The following is a 16,464-nucleotide window of genomic DNA, read 5'->3' as shown; positions in this document are numbered from 1 at the left end:
ACACTTCTTAGAAGTTAAGCCACAGTGACGAAATGTCCTTATTATATATGATTTTGACTGAGAGACGTTATACAATATGTCAGCGCTACACCCCGTTCTAAAAAGCTTTAACATATTAAAGCAACAGAGCCAGAAACTCTGTGATTCAATTTACAAAAGGCCAAAAAAGAAAAGCAGGAAATTGCTATGAGAGTCTGAAAAATACAAAGAAAGAAGGAAACTCAGTAAGACAGAAAGGGATGAAAAGGCCTGCGTGTTTTCTGAGAGAGGAAAGAGACAAAGAGAGGGAGGGAAAGAGAAACACTCCAGCCCATTTCTGGGGCCATTACAGGAGGGAATGGCTCCCATTTGTCCCACCTTGACATTTGAGAGGATCTTAGATTACACAGGAGAGAGGGGCAGGCAGAGGTGAGAGAAGAGAGACTCCTCCACAGGGGTCTTGTGGCACGGCTCAGATGATGCTCCGTTGTCACAACAATCAGAAGTCAAGGGTAAAAATAACAGGGCACTGGGAGAAAGGGGGCAACGTGGCACATTGGGCCTAATGCGTATACTGTCTTTTAAACAAACTGTCCCCTCCCCGCTCTCTTCACAAGGCAGCCTCATCCAGACTGACTGTATAACAAAGACTCAAAAGACCCATAGCCCTCGTTCACAATATTTAAGTTGGAGAATATCTCAGAACATTACACCCTTGCCCAGGAGCGGCAGACATGGGATATTATTTGGCACAGCTCCCATGTGAATCCCCTCTGAGAAACAAACGTCCACATATATCATCTGAGAGCACGAAGCCTCACGATGCAACCGATGCTACCGAGAGAAAACAATGCAGAATGCTTCATTTACGTGCTATTAGCAACACAGTTGGAACCAAATCAGTTGCCTTGTGCATAAAAGTATTTTCTGCCTGTAGCAAATCAAACACAGCTTCATTCATTCATTCCTATTACAAACTAAATGAAAGTTGGTGAAACAAATAAAACCCTGTGTGAGGCTCTGTTAGTCATCACATACATGAGCTTTTTTTAGAATGTCTGCACAATTGTGTCCATAAATTCTCCGGAGTTTTCCTTTCAAATATGACCAACATGGCAGGAGACTCCAACATTTGCGTTTTCACATACACCTTTGTATAAGCTCTTGACATTACCTGAATCATGACGCTGTTAAAAACCGTCGAAGAAAAATATCTCATTTTTTTTGTGTCAAGCATAATAATGAAGGTTCTGTCAGGGCACAGGTTATCACAGGATATCCCGTTCATGACTCCATGTGTAGGATGTTCATGATTAAGGTTCAGTACGCTGGAACCATGTGACGAGAGGAAACGACCATAAACAACCTTGAGGCAGTGACCCAGTGACTCTTGGCATGGGACTTAGATTAGCAGATTGAATGCTACATGACATCAAATAATGTGGGCTGACCAGAAGAAAACAATGACAATGTGCACCCCCCACCATGCACACAGGCCAAATGTGTGTGTGTGTGTGTGTGCGCTAGAGGAGTAGGGCACATTCAAAGAGAGCAAGAGGAGCACAGGAGGAGAGGAGAGGTGGAAGGGAAGGGAGGAGCAGAGTTGAGCGAGAGGTCAGCTGGAGCTAAAGCTTTGGGTGCCATTCAAAATTCTCTCTCCTCTCCACAATGGGCAGGAAGTAAGTAAGACTGACTGCTGAGGGAGATAAAAAAAAAAAAAGAAAGAGTGAAGGCATGTAAGTTGATAGATGCGGTGAATGAATAAAAACAAAAGAAAGAAATGGTGCGAATGAATAAAAACAAAAGAAAGAAATGGTGCAAACAGCTGATAGATGTGGTTGGCAAACATTTGTCAACACTGCAAGGTTCAGTGGTGTGATGTATATGCTCCCTGTAAGATTCTTTTACATGGCTACGCAAAGGATAGAAGGCTCGAGGGCGATGGTGGTAATAACTGCACTGGGAATTATTCAATTAAACAACCCATCTGGCCCCACCAGGCGTCCTCTCCTCTTTCTTCTCTTTGTCATCCCCGCAGCCTGTGGAGGCGGCAGGGGTTGGGGGGTTAGAGAGCAGTCTGGGCTGAGTGCTCGATGACCCGGTCATCTGGCTGGACATGCAGCCACTTGGCTGGGAGCAGAGAGACAGAGCAGGCCCTGAGAAAAGCTTTGTGGATGACTGGGATTGTCCTCCTCTGTGGATACAACATGCACAATCAGCCAGCAGCAAACACATGTGACCTTAAACCACACAATAACCTTGAGACAAGACAAGCTATTCCTCGTTCTTCACAGGAAGACGAAAGGGAATGGTGATAAAAATACATAATTTTTTATAATGGACAAGAACAGTTGATCGTTTGTTGCCAGATTTCCTCTCAATGTGGATCAGCCGTTGGATACCGTTTAAAACCACATCCTTCATTTCATTCTGATGGCTGCATTGTTCTCATTGCTTACAAAGACCTCAGATTTTCCAATGATGCAGCACTTTGAAAGCCAAACAGTCCGTGCTCTGAGGGCCACATGCCAAGCAGTGCGTCTCCTCTGTGGTGTCGGGCAGAGGGGTGGAATGCTTGGCATTACGGGGCTGATCTAAGTGTTGATGGCCAGCCAGCCCTGGCCAGCCTATGGAGAGCAAGGTGACTCTTCCAGCTACAGGCCCCACAATCAAAGTTTCCTGCCGACTTGGGAGGATGTCTGTCTTAGTAGTATCATTTCCCTCTGCTTCCTGGTGAGATTGTGTAAGTATGCAGGGAGTCTTCTTGTCACTTGTTCCAAGCAGGGGTCATTCTGGAAAAGGCTGGCCGGGCACAGAGCCAGACACGAAGGCTTCTAATAACTATTTCAGCACTACCCTGCTGTGATAATGCCACAAACTGTTGCCTTGGGGCTAAATTTACACTCCCTTTTTACAATTACTGTCATTGAACAAAAGAATTAGAGCCGTGAGAAAAAAAAAGGAACGGTGGCTGCGGTGTAAAAGAAAGACCTCAACTAGTGTTGCCAATTTAGTGAGGACAGATCAAGCGAAGGACAAACAAAGCGAGGGATTGTGAGTGCTCTAACTCAATCAGAGAGCGGTGGGGTACCGCCCCATCAATCACTGTCTGCTTGCCACCCCGACCGAATCAGGCCGAATTGAGTGGTGGAGAAACACCAGCAGGCCACGACAGCCTGCTGAGCGCAAACACAGTAACCGAGAATGACCCCAGGGATCTGGCGCTGAGACAGGAGAGTCCATGGCTTCACTTCCTACCTACATACCCTCTTACCCATTGCAAACAAACTTTACTTCACCCTGAGGCCCTTCAGGGACTCGCTTGATTGTTTGAGTTAAGAACGCTATGGTTGTTGAGGCCCCCTATTGCCGGCCACCCCTTGTGAATCTGTAAGCACCGGGGCGTTAGGGGGGGAAACAGGCTGCGTAGGAGTTCAGCCACATCAATCAAAATCATGAGCCCTATTCAAGGTTAGACCACTGAAGGAAACATGTCTGACAAGCCTGGACAGAATGTATAAAAGCATCTAGAACTCCTTCATCAACTCAGCCAAGGAGTCTCCTCTTTCATTTCTTCTCTGGATGGGTGGATAAGTGAGACATGGGAGATAGTGTTTGAAAGAAATCCATGACTGATGCATTCTCTGTAACCTATCATGAACTCAATTTTTTATCAATCAACTCACTCTCGCTTCTTGTTTTTTCCCATGCAGACTCAAAAACTGAGAAATCAGCAATTGATGAAAAGGAAAAAACAAGGCGAGTGAAGAAAACCTATTGCTAATTATATTATATGAGGCAGAGAGGGGGGGGAGATGGTGCTTATTGCCAACTGTCCTTTGGAAACAGAAACGCGTAATTGAATTGCAGCCTCAGTGTTTAATGCTTTTTCATCAGAGCAGGAAGGGAAACAAGTATGAATTTTCTTACAGTCAATAAATGCGTGTCCAGATAGAGAGCTGAGATTACCAAATGTTGTCCTCTAATCACGAGCCTCTCCATACGGCTTATTTTCTAGCAATCTGTTTTGGATAAAAAAGTAAAAGAGCATACGGCTGACATCTCGAAGATGTGTGGGCCGCGACTCCATTCCACAAGAAACTTCCATATAGGGAGACTTGTGTCGGTTTGGGCTTGGAAAGAAAAATAAGTTGTCGAAGAAAAAAAAAAAAAGTCGCCAGCCGTGTGCCAGAAACAGCTTAGTGACACTCAATCCCTGGCAAACACAAGTTGTTAACTCTCCCACATCGAGATGAAAAACAAAACAGGCTGACACGTGAGAATGTATGACGCTTTTGTGCTGCTTCAGATATGTGACTGAGGCTTGAAATCCAGCAGGTTATTTATGAGCAAGGGCCTTGTCTTGTCTCTGTCTCTCTTTCTCCCTCCCTTCCTCGCTCACTCCTTTTTTCCTACTCCTCCACTGTGAAGTGGACCTCCCTCCCGCTGTGAGGTAGAGTGGCTCGCCTCCCGGTTGTGGTCAGGTTGTGCATGAATCAAAGTGGTGACAGAGCAGTGGGGAGGATGGCAGATGCCACAGCCAGAAAGCTTTTCAATCAGGCTGCCCTTCCAAGCCACAGCCAAGGTGAAACACTTCACTGGCAGATGAAGAATGAAAAAAAAAAGAAGACCCCAGACCTGACGGTCACTTGCACATACACACGTACTGCATGCATGCAAGCGCACATGTGAACAGACCTACTTTAATCCTGCTCATTAGCCAGGGAGTAACCCTTTATGTTTCAAAGAGACGAAGGAGAAGAGCGAGAGTAATGACAGTGAAGGTCAACGGCTTTCTGATGCAACATCTCTGTCTGCTGCCCTGTCTTTTCTGCCCTCTGGTTAATTAACAAGGTCAACACGTTACATTTATCAGCCCTGCAGCTCTCATTCGCTTTGAATGGCTCGCTTGCTTCATTAACGGTGTAACATGTTGGCAGAAAGGAAACAGAATAAAGATATTGCAAACAGAAATTTAAGAGCAGATGTAATTTTGCAGGTTTTACCGTGCTGACAAAACAAGGGTTTGGAGTAATTGCTGTGGAGTTCAAACAAGATATATTCAAAGTGGGTTGCTCTTCGAGACGCTTTTGACGAGCAATTTTTTTTCAAGCGCAATGTAATTTCAGGTGTAATTTGATTTCCATTGTTGTGAGCTGTGGGAGTCTATTGCTGTGGGAAATGCAAGGTGCATAATTTCAGCTGCTTTTGTCAAAGCTGGTAGTTAAAAGAAGTGGTGTCGCCGTAGGCACTCTTTATTTTGCCGTGCCTATTTTGCGGCGGCGCTTTCAACTCCCCCAGCTTGTATGTTCTCTGACACGCACTTTGAAGAGAAGCACACATCAACAACAGAAATAAATGTCCCCTAACAGACCATAAGTATCTCCAACAATCCGTGTCACTCTTAAGCCCCGTCCCCTCGCCCCTGCAGGTCACAGCACTTCCCCTCTATAAAAGCCTCCAGCCTTGTTAAAAAAAGGTTCCTCTTGCGTTCCTGCCGTATTTATTTTCCTCCATGACAACGGCTGATAGATGGTCACACGGCCCACTTCTCCTTATTTGCCCATGGTTGCCTTGCAGAGGAGCGTGAGCGGGGAGAAGCCGCTGTTTTAAGATGCAGGGAGGAGTCACAGCTCCTATGAAGCTCCACTGCACTTTATCTGGGTGCTGCTGCTATACAGGTGGAAAGGGAAACAGGGGAATTAATGAAAGTGACCAACGGGATCCGTTCCCTAAAGCTTCCTCTGTCCACTCTCACTTAGAAACAGGTGGCCCTCTTTGTTCTGCACTATGAACATATGAGAGGAGTTGGTGGGATGCCACATGACAAAGAAAGAGCCAACTATAGATCTAGAACAGGGTTACTACTCTTCCCCCCCCCTTCCCAAGCTCCTGTTAGTCATCTCTGGAGTCCAGGCCTTGTCAGGAATGCCAGGGCGGGCAGGATGTCTATTGTAGAGGGTACACAGCAGAGAATGTTTGCCTTCCACAGGGGCTGCTCAGCAGGAGAGCGGAGTGGAAGGGACAGAGAAAAGAGACAATTAAAAAAAAGAGAGAAATGTGCTTTTCAGGCTGGGGCAGACTCTTGATGCATGGCCAGGCAGGAGACTTTTGCTGACTTTCTGCATAATCTCCCCCACAAAAGGGTGTTTGAGAAGACATTCCTCAAATATCTCCACTGCTTAGTACCACCCTGCCATACATCCCATACACACCCCCCCTCCACTGCACGGACTGTCACAGTGGAATTTCTGTGCGGTCCGAAAATCCAGACAGAGAGAGAAAAGCAAAGAAGTAAAGGAGGGCTGAGAAGCAGGAGACACTATCTCACTGTGTTTTTAACCACTCTCTTCTGCTCCTCCAAAACAACACAATGCAGCCTTGACTGACTCGCTGGCTTCAAGAGACTTCAACGTGCCAGAGAGGTGCGGGAACAGTTTTTTCGGTCTGGTCAGCATATCCGATGCCATCAATGATTCATTGTGTTGTCAGGAGTACATCATATCTAAAGAAAGCAGGTTCACCTCTCCATGTCAGCAGGAGAGTAGAGGGTGGGGAAAACAGCCCGCAGCTCAGGATGAAACACTCTCCAGGTCTTTCTCTCGGTTTGAGTGAGTTGAAAACTCTGGAAGCTTGAACTTTATCAGACTTATAAAGAAGAATTGGATGCGAACAATAAGACTGAGAGTGTCAAAATGTGGAAGAGGTTCAATAAATTGCCCTTCAATCTGCCCCATGTGAAATCTGTGACTTGTTCACACTCAAATCTTTAGTTGATAAGAGCTGCCACAGCCAGACCTAATCAGATGGTGGAGAGACAGAGAATAGGTGCATGGGGAGGGAGTTTTTCACCTCAGCTCAGCTTGCTCACTCCACTGATTTTCAGAGCAAATTGACTCCAAATATTTGCTTTGATGCCGGCTCCGCTTTTATCTCATTGGCTATGAGAAAGTGGCGAGGGTCGCCCCTGAAGCTCGGCTCTGTGGAAGTCTACAGCGGTGCGTGAAAGGTAAACACGTTCTGCATTCAGAATCACAGGGCTCACTTAGTGTCCTTATCTCTGTGATGAAGTGTTTTCCTCCTCCAGCTCTCAGGATACAGGCCTCTGCACTTCCCCAAACAAACCTGTCCAGGGCCGTGCACACGTGCAACAACACGGCCGCGGCCAGACTCCACTCAGCAAAGGTTGTTTTTCTTTTTACGAGCACCACTTTGAGTGCTTCTTGTTTGGTTTGCTGATAACAGCCATGTTGGAGAACATGTGGTGCATGTGTGTTCCATTTGCCCACTAATTAGATTGCAAGGCAGTGCACTGAAGCATGCATTGTCGCACCCCCACCCTCCCTGCGCCTCCACCCACTCTGCCGGTCCATCAGATAAGGAAGCCATTCTGGCTCTCATCAGTTTCCATTATGTAAGGGCAGATTTGGTGAGTGGAGCTGCGACAGGGAGTCTGATGTGTCCAAAACAAATCATACCCTACTGTCTGCAGATGTATAAGTGACTATTCTCTTGCTTATAATCAAGTAACCAGTGACATGCCTTGTCAGCGGTTATCACAGTAACCTACACCCTCATGTTACATGTGATATTAAGAAGGAAAACAAAACAAAAAGTAAAATATAGAAGGCACACAAGGTGGAATTTTTTGTGAAGTGGGACTAGAGTTCCTTGAAAACCACTCTATTAAAACATTAAAAATGAAACAGCGCACCATATTAAAAATAGGACAAAGCTGCAGGTCAGGATGACCCCGTTTTCTGGTGCAATCTCTTGAGTGACCCACATGAATGGGAAACTTACTTAAGTTTCACAGCCCGGGCTGTTTGTTAGCTCCTCCAGGCAGGCAGGAACTCTGGCCACACTATTGTTATTACATAGGCTGCTCCAAATGTAATTAATATGCAAATAGGACATGTGCAAATGGAAAAGTCAGAGGATGAGTGAGAGGGAGTGATATAAACACATGGACTACACAAACTTCATTTGCGAACACATTTAGGAACTGGCAATATGCAACCAGGCTGCTCCATGAAAGAGCGGAGCTAATTGTAAAAGATATATCATTGGATCGCTAAACTCAAAGCCCGCCCTGCTTTCAGCCTGGAAAAAAGCTGCCTTCCTACAGCCTGCGGGGTTAAATTCTTTTTACTGTGTGTGTTTAGACACAGGAAATTCATTCCCGACTAATTTGATTAGCACAGGCATTGTTACTGCAACCCCCCCTTCCTCCTGTCCCTTCCTCGCTCTCCGTTTCTAACTCAGGCTCTCGGCCAGTTTAACAGTCCCTCTGGTGCTGAAATCGGACCCAAAAGAAGCATCAAGGAGCAGCCTGCCCCGAAAAGACACAACATTCAATCTGTCATAAATCTCTGACGGCAGTGAAGGAAGGTTAAAGTGGGGTTGAAATCTGGGATTATAAGGGGGAAATAACCAAACCCTGCAAACCAAAGCAGGAGCCATTCAAGGAGCACAAAGGAAGCGCAAGGTCCAGGTTTTGGGTGGAACAGGGATACAGTAACAAGATCCTGCAAAGCCCTGTACTCTCCCGAGCCCTGCAGCGTAAACAAACAGCTGAGACAGAGCGGGGCAGAGGCACCGACACACGCACAAAAAAACCACACACAATCACAGACACACAGACAGGCAATCAGAGGGAGGCGGTCTGCCCAGGCAAGGCTCTCCTCGGGGCACCCACACTGACACAGGCTCATCACATTACTGTCTGTCTCCGGTTTCATCTGCTTAAACTATCTATCTGACAGCAGGTTAGAAGCTTAGCCTTTTGCTAGGTGACAGTTTGTGGCAACAAGTCAAATACGGATTGGTCGTAACTAATAAATCCAACTTAAAAGGGTAATTTGTTCTCCGTTTGAGTTAATATAGATGTAAAAACAAATCCCAGAGAGGGCAGATAATTGTCCTTCTTTGCAGCTCTGACATTAACAGAATGAGTGCTGAATTAAAAGAGATTTGTTCTTTAATGTCTCATTCGATTCTCGGAATTTCTCACTTGTTTGGAGAATAATGGGGTTTTAAGAGGGAAAATGAAAGTAAATGCCTTTTTAAGATGGCCATTCTTTTTCGTGCAGCATAAAGAATAGCGACAGTTAATGGCCTCTGGTGGTTTTTTAAGCCACACGCTCTCTCCTCGATGCCTTCTGCATAAGCACACTTCAAATCAATATTATGCTCCAATGACTTCACCCTATACCAGGAGGAGAAGCGAGGACATTCCAAAACCAAATGGTAGGGGTGAGACATTCCTGGCGCCCTAAGTGGTGCCAGAGCCAGATCACATTAACACACGTTCAAAGAGGCTGTGAACACTAGATGGCGCAGTTTCATGTGCAATAGGCATGTGGGAAAGGGAGGCACGAGAGTCACACACGCACATAAAATGCAATAAACCTCACATGCGCATGGACAAACACACATGTATACAAACCAGCACATATGAAGAAATGTTAGTTTATGTGTGTTTGGATTATTTTAGTGTTATTTTCCCAAAAGAAAGTTTGAGTTCGATCATCTGTACTTTTAAACAATGGATTTTAGATGGTTCTTCAAGTGCTAATATTGTTAGATCGTTAATCCAATTGTTTAGGAATACAATAAAGTAAGATTAACTTTGTTTATCAGAGGCTTCACTCTATCCCTCGTAAAGCTAACTTCAAAATCAGACTGTGGCTCCAGGGATCGAATGAATGGATGAGTTTTCGGGGCCAAAACCCACATCTGCTTTGCATGTTCGAGAAGTGGGGCTGCTCTTACTTGCACTCCCGGTCCTCCAGATCGAAATGCGGATTGAAGTTGATGAGGATCCGCTGGTGAGGGCCAGGCGCCGATATCACCCACACGCACCTCTGAGAGGGGGTGTAAGACATGGGGTACCCGGGCGACGTGAGGTAGTTGGCGGTTGAGATTCTGATGTTGCCTCCACATTTATCTGCAGAAGGGAGGGGGGGGGAATAAACTCTTTAAACACAGAATGAGAAGAACAACAACACTTCACCACAACAATACAAACTGAAAACACAAACACACGCAAACACACGCAAACACACGCAAACACCCGAATCTAAGAATGTCTCAGAATATAAATTCACTTTGTTATTCTCCATTGTTGTTATTATTACAGAATCTATTTTAGAATTCTTCATCCATAATTTTAGTAATAGAACCTAATATTGAGCCCATGAAGTAGACACTGGTTTAATTGAGGCACTTAGTAAAATTAGAAAAGGAGCAGCTTTCATCCTCTTTTGGAAATTGCTGTGAAATACAAACAATCCAAATGAAACGAAAAACTTCAAGGGAACTTAAGTTCAGCTGAAGGCAAAAGTCACAAACTCCTACGGGCTATTCCTTTAAATCTCTTTAAACAGTGCGTGTCATCATCAAGAGGAATAATCCTTTGTTTTTCAGAGGCCCGCTGCCGCCGCTGCTCACATACATCTTCATTTGCGCTTCTATTCATCATTTCATTCTAAAAGTCCCCAGCATCTGCTGCTCTAACCTGACCTGCTCTGACGGAATAAACCGAGGAACAAGGAGGGACAGCGCGAAGTTGAAACGAAACTGATGCTGTGAGAATTAAGAAGTTGGGGAAGTTCAGGATTTGGCCTGACTTTCTGAACACCAGAGTTTGGAAACTGGTCACTACTGCTGAACGAAAACCGATTTTAATTGTTGAGAAAACTTTCAAACAACAACTTCATGCGTGGTAACAAATAACCAGAAATTAATATTGAGTGAATAAAGGCAAACTCGTTTAAGATTGAGGCTATTTAAGTGGAATAACAGGAGATAAACAAAGCCTCCACTCCACCAGAATTAAAGGAATGTTTTAAATATTCAATAAAAGGTCAAATAATTCAAAATATAAGAACACACTGTTAAAAGAGGGAGACGGTGCAATCTCTAAAAACGCGTTGAGCAAGAAGTCTACAGAAATAACAGAGTCTAAGATTGTTTCCCCCGTGTTGGCAGAATGGGCAGGTGAGCGACTTGCGGGTTTGCCAGGAGATCAGTGAGGATCAGGCCGAGCTTATCTTTTAAAAAAATATTGGGATTAGTAGCCTTGCAGTGTACATAAAAGATTTACTTAAATACATATCAGATGTCACACTTACCGTTTTTGAAAGCCTTGACCACCAAGAGGATTCCCGTGAACAGGATCAAGACTAATCCACAATGCATCCTTGTTTTTAATCACCCCAAAAATAAAATTACGCATACAAAAAAAACTTTTAAAATTAAACTCCTCCAAAAGCTTCTTTTTTTGGGTAAGTTTTCTTCTTGTTCTTCTCTTAACTTGTCCAATAAAAAGCAGAAAGTGTGTCTTTTAGCGCAGTCGGGAGTGATCTGAGTGCGGGCTCAGGTCGCTGGCATCCTGTCATTCAGCTCCGGTTTCCTCTCGCCTGTGCCGGCTGCGCTCCTCTCTCCAGTGCCGGCCGTGCCATATCCTCTCCAAAGACTCGCAAAGCGCACGAAGAAACGGAGAAATGACAGCGCTCCTGTTTAGCGGTCTTACTCCGTCAAATGATGGCCGGGCTGGGAGTAATCCTTGGCTGCGGAGTTGGAGGAAACAGATGCAGAGCAGGTTAGGAATGCTTGCCGCTGCCGTGCGTAACGAACATTCCCGAATCTGGTTTTAACCGATATAAACACGAGTGTAAAAGCGCAGAGACACCCCTTCCCCAGAACTGTGACCTCTATAGGCTCCGAGTGGTGGGGCAGGAGGAGGTGTATGACTGGCTTGATAACAAATAGCTATAACCTATAGTGGGTAGAAGCGGCGTGTCTTTATATGAACGCGAAGCAGCCAACTGAGTCACAGAGCGCCAGCAGTCCGTTAAGTGACATGACTCTCTGTCTCCCTTTCTCTCTCTCTCTCTCTTTTACTCACTCACTCTCTCTCTTCCCCTCCCTCCCTCCCTCCTCCCCTATCTTCCCTTACAAAGAGGAGCTACACATATATGGCAGATGTAGTGACACAACGTGACTCCCTCCAGGAATATTTCCCCCAAAATATTGAGGATTTTCGTGAGTTTTGGATCAAATGTGCAGCGAGAAAGCATATTAAATTCTAAGATTTCTAAGTGTGGATTGTGACTAATACTGTAGGGGTATTTCCTGTGGATGTCCTCCTCCGCTTCTATCTGGGACTCATCATTATATATGACAAACTGAAGTAGTGCCTATAAAAAGAAGTTCCTGCGCCTTCTAATCCATCTGTCCCCCAGACGAATGATTCTCCAGTTTAGATAGAAACATATCCACGAGCTAATACACTGCGTAATTTTTTTGGCACAATTGGTTTTACGCAGCATCTAAACAATAGAAAAGAACAATAATTTAAACAGTTCTTTATTTCTCCAGGTCATTTCCTTTTAAGAGCCAGTAGCTTCCCCAGATGCGCCAACTGTTAAATCCCTGCTCCACAGCAGTGACACCATTAAAAGTGGCATCTCTGAAATTTAGGGAAAATCAATTAAAGCGTAAATTAAAGGATTGTCGGCTCTTTTACTTCAGGCTGCTCTTACTGGTCACTGCTGCACTAAAAGGAAAATAACCCGGAGAGGAGCCGGCTTGTGTTCAGAAACCTCCATCAGCACAAGCAGTCCTGTACAGTAACAATGCTGCACAAACACAGTGTACATGATGGTATGTTTGGAAGAAAATTACTTTTGATAGCATATATATGCTGTGATTTTCACATTTAAAACTAAAATACAAGGGGCTTGAAACAATAGGGGCCATATCAGGTAGATGTGTAAACATGTAAGCTACATGATAAAATGGTGAAAACAAATTTATTCTAATTGCGGTGTCGTCTAACGCAGCAATATATTTTTTTAAATCTTACGCATAAGTCAAATAAAAAGAGCTGCATTCACCTGCGCCTTGAGGACTCGCAAACCCGCAGGCATCCAGCCCTGCTCTCTCAACTTCCAACATGCGTGGAGCAGAGTGTACGATCCGATAGGATTCCTCCGGTTCTGCAGAAAGAATGTCACACAAATCTTCCCTTCGAAACCAAGTCCAAGTTATTCCTCACAGCCCCCCTTTTTAAAAAGCCGTGGAACAACCACAGCGCACCGTTCCAACCCGGTCCTGCGGGTCCTTACAGCGCAAAGACGCACAGCCGCAGCGCGGAGACTCGCACTCTCCTCCCCGCGTACAGACCGCTCTCCTCGCCGCTGATCTCTCTCTGGCTCTCCTTGTTTCGCTCCTTCCCGTTCAGCGCAGCCACAATAAGTGACTCTCCGGTCAGTGTTGAGCGCCGCACAAAATGTCAAGGGGAGGGAGACAATACTGGATAAAAACGAAAAAAGTCGTCTCAGAGCTATTGCAAGTTTCCCCCCCGCGTCTGTGCCTCCGTGCGCCACTGCTCTCGGCTCCTCCGCTGATGCACAGGCAGAGGGTTTGAGTCCCTGCCAGCGCCACACGCCCCTTTACGAGGGATGAGTACGAGGGCGCGCGTGGTTGTGTGCGTGCGTGTGTGTGCTGGTAAGTGGAGGGGGTGTCTCCGCAATCAAGATGCAGATTTCTCCCAGCTGCCTCCACCAGACTGTCTGCTGGACGAGTCAGAGAGTCACATCAGACATGAAATGCTATAACCCGATGACGTATCTGCATCTGCACTATGAGTGAATCCATCTTTTTACCCTGAGTCACTCGCACACTCTTTCTTATCTGCCCTTATGAGGAAGCATAGGAATCCAATAGAACACAAACAATCAGCAAACCTGTAACTACACACAGGAGTGGCTATTATAGGATAATTAAAGTGCATTAAGTTCTGCTGAGCATCACCTCAAGTCAAAGCAATATCATAAGGATGCTGTAGAGGGCCTATATGGGCTGATGCACTGTATTCTGGGAGCCTGTAGGGGCCCAAGGGAATCACTGAGTGCACAGTGCTGTTCCATGAACAAAGACGCTGCTCTCTCTCTCTCTCTCTGTGTGTGTGTGTGTGTGTGTGTGTGTGTGTGTGTGTGTGTTATGAGCAATGTGTCTGTCACCCATCTCAGCCTGCACCAAAAATACACACAGACACATGAATGACAGCATATGTCATTCTGTACACGATCTGGGATTCATTAACGTTATAAATGTCAGTGACTGGAGCAAGTAAGTAAACCGTGGAAACCATGAATAAATAAAATAAAGTCCCTGTTTAAAGCCCTTTATTTGTGATTAAAAAATCACTGATAGGAATCAAATAAAAACTTTTTAGAGGACAAATTAACTACTGGGGTGACATCATGGACTGCATATAAAAGGTTGGTGCAGGAATCTCCCCAAGTTTCACAGTAAAACTTCCAGTTTAAACCCACACCCATTCATATTTTTTTTTGCCATTGTGCAATTTTTCAGTAAAAGGAACTGAAACAGGATTCGGCCTCATTTAGCTGAAAGTTTCCCAATCCTGTTTCTCTAACCTCTGTCACCGGGTCTCGAGGATTCAGCCTGCACACAGGCTGCGTGACTTCTCTGCAGCTGTAGCACATTCGACTGCAATAAACTGGAGGTTTGCAGCTGCAGGTCTCTGTGCTTATGAGCCTTCTGCCCTGTAGGGGGCATCAGAGCTGGAGAGCAGCACATAGGAGACCGTCCCTTCAAGACTTCAAGAAAAAAAGACTTTGCATGTGCGTAAAGTTGTGAAAGGGTCTATTTAATCCCCCAAACCATGAACTTTCCTCAAACATAACATGTTAGTTTTGTTGCCTTAACTAAACCAAACTGAAGACTGAAGCATGAAAGCTGTTGTTTCTCTCGCTGTTGTTTTGGCCCTGAAGCCAAACTTCTCCCAACACTGAGAGAACCACCCGTTTCTCCTCAGGCTCACCTCAGTCTGCCTTTGAGATTCCACAGCTGGGTTTACAAACATGTGCACTGATGAAAGCTCTCTGTAGATATAATCACTATATTCATAATTCAGTCTTCCCATGCATCAGCCTTAATACTTCTCTTCTTCTTTTCGATGTAATAATAATTCTAACTGTGTGTTACACGTTATCATCTCCCTGTTCTGAAACGTAGCAAATCACTGTGTTGCCCTCTTGCAAGCAGCACTTCAATTCAGGGGGTTGACATGTTTTATGCACATCATGTATTGAGATGTCTCTTTGAAAAGTTTTTGTGGTACAATAGAGCAAGATAAGCCTACAATCCCAGCACATTATTATTTTTCATTCCTAGAGAGAGGGAGACCGAGGATCGAGTGGCTTTATTCCCATCCCAGCCCTGACAATTCTCTGCCTTGCTGATAACACAAATGTTAAAATGGTGGCGGGCATCTCTATCAAAGGCAGCACTAACTAGCCTTTCGTGTCTTCAGGATAACACAGGAACAATGGCTTAGAGTCATTTCACAAGGGTGCCTGCCTGTGCCATATCTAAAATGAGGGGGGGGGATTGTAGGGGAACAATAAAAGAGCCATTTAAAGGATTTGCTACTTCATATTTATCCGCACTAATCTTTAGTAAAGCCCTGATGAATAATTAGCTCTGGTACAAAAGCAGACATTTTATGGCTCCTGTGAGCAGAGGACTTGATTTCATTAGCCTGCCCTTTATTCACCGAAGTGAGTGAAGTCAGAGTGAAATGTTCAGGTTCAAACTGTTAGGTAAAATGCTCACTCTGACTGAGTCTCAGCTTGAAGGTCCGTTTCTGGAGTTAGCGGTCGAGAATTCAGACATGAATTAACACTTGTTCTGACAGGTGACAAATTGAAGAAAAAACCTGAATTAGTGATGTTTCCATTCAGAGCATGAAGGCCTCACTGAACATTTGCATGAGTGAATTTTACATTATGGCCTGCAGAATGTCTACAGGAGAGAGAAAATGTTAGACAGCACTCTCCACCAGTAACGATGAAGCACTGGAAATGTTTTGGAGACTCTTGATAGCCAAACACCTTATAAACCAAATCAACCAATCAACAAAAATTGGGTGATTCTTTATGACTCTTGATTACACCGATTTATTTTGTCCAGTGTCGATATCTTAGAAACCAACAAGTTTCTAAATGTTCTCAGTTAAGGCAGAAAGGTGTCAGTGGTTGATAGTAATGTAAATGTTAAATGCAGGTCTATGACAGAAGGCGAGCTCTGGTCTCCGGCATGAAAGTGCTGCCTGCCCTTAAAAATCCCTTTGGTCTATCAGCAAGATTTGATTTGACATTTAGAAGTTTCAGAAAAATCCCTCGTTTAGCTTGGATGAATTGGAGACTGCATCCTTGTTCCTCTTGTTGAAATTTGTTTGAGTAGATGTAAGCACATCATACTCTGGTGTGGACTAAAACAAGTGCACAGGAAGCCATGGTCTCAGCTCATTCACAAAATAATTCTGATGCCAAAAAAATTAGCAGAAGAGTTATTAACAGCTAACAGAAAAATTTAATCAAAGTTTGATCTGGATTAAAATGAATTACAGTATGGTCTTTTTATTTGAGCTGATATCTTCTTCAGGAA

The 16,464-nt window shown here is 44.7% G+C and overlaps 1 protein-coding gene across 4 annotated transcripts in view; it reads right to left on the bottom strand.

Moving 5' to 3' along the window:
- nrp1a (neuropilin 1a) overlaps nucleotides 1-13,819 on the bottom strand; it is a 58,584-nt gene extending 44,765 nt beyond the window's left edge. For 2 of the 4 annotated variants that reach the window (XM_069512541.1, XM_069512543.1), the window contains exons 1-3: nucleotides 12,882-13,819; nucleotides 11,115-11,552; nucleotides 9,754-9,928 (exon numbers count right to left, since the gene is read on the bottom strand). In XM_069512541.1, the coding sequence (XP_069368642.1) occupies nucleotides 9,754-9,928; nucleotides 11,115-11,181 (242 nt within the window). In that variant the 5' untranslated portion in view covers nucleotides 11,182-11,552; nucleotides 12,882-13,819. Of the gene's footprint in view, nucleotides 1-9,753; nucleotides 9,929-11,114; nucleotides 11,863-12,881 lie in introns of those variants that run through there. The other 2 variants (XM_069512542.1, XM_069512544.1) reach the window with 1 other exon arrangement.
- Nucleotides 13,820-16,464: the final 2,645 nt, after the last annotated feature.

The sequence above is a fragment of the Paralichthys olivaceus genome, chromosome 17 (genome assembly GCF_024713975.1).
Source record: "Paralichthys olivaceus isolate ysfri-2021 chromosome 17, ASM2471397v2, whole genome shotgun sequence".
NCBI classification, from domain to species: domain Eukaryota; kingdom Metazoa; phylum Chordata; class Actinopteri; order Pleuronectiformes; family Paralichthyidae; genus Paralichthys; species Paralichthys olivaceus.
Note: the sequence above shows the minus strand (reverse complement) of the source record. Positions and strands in the feature narration are given on the sequence as shown.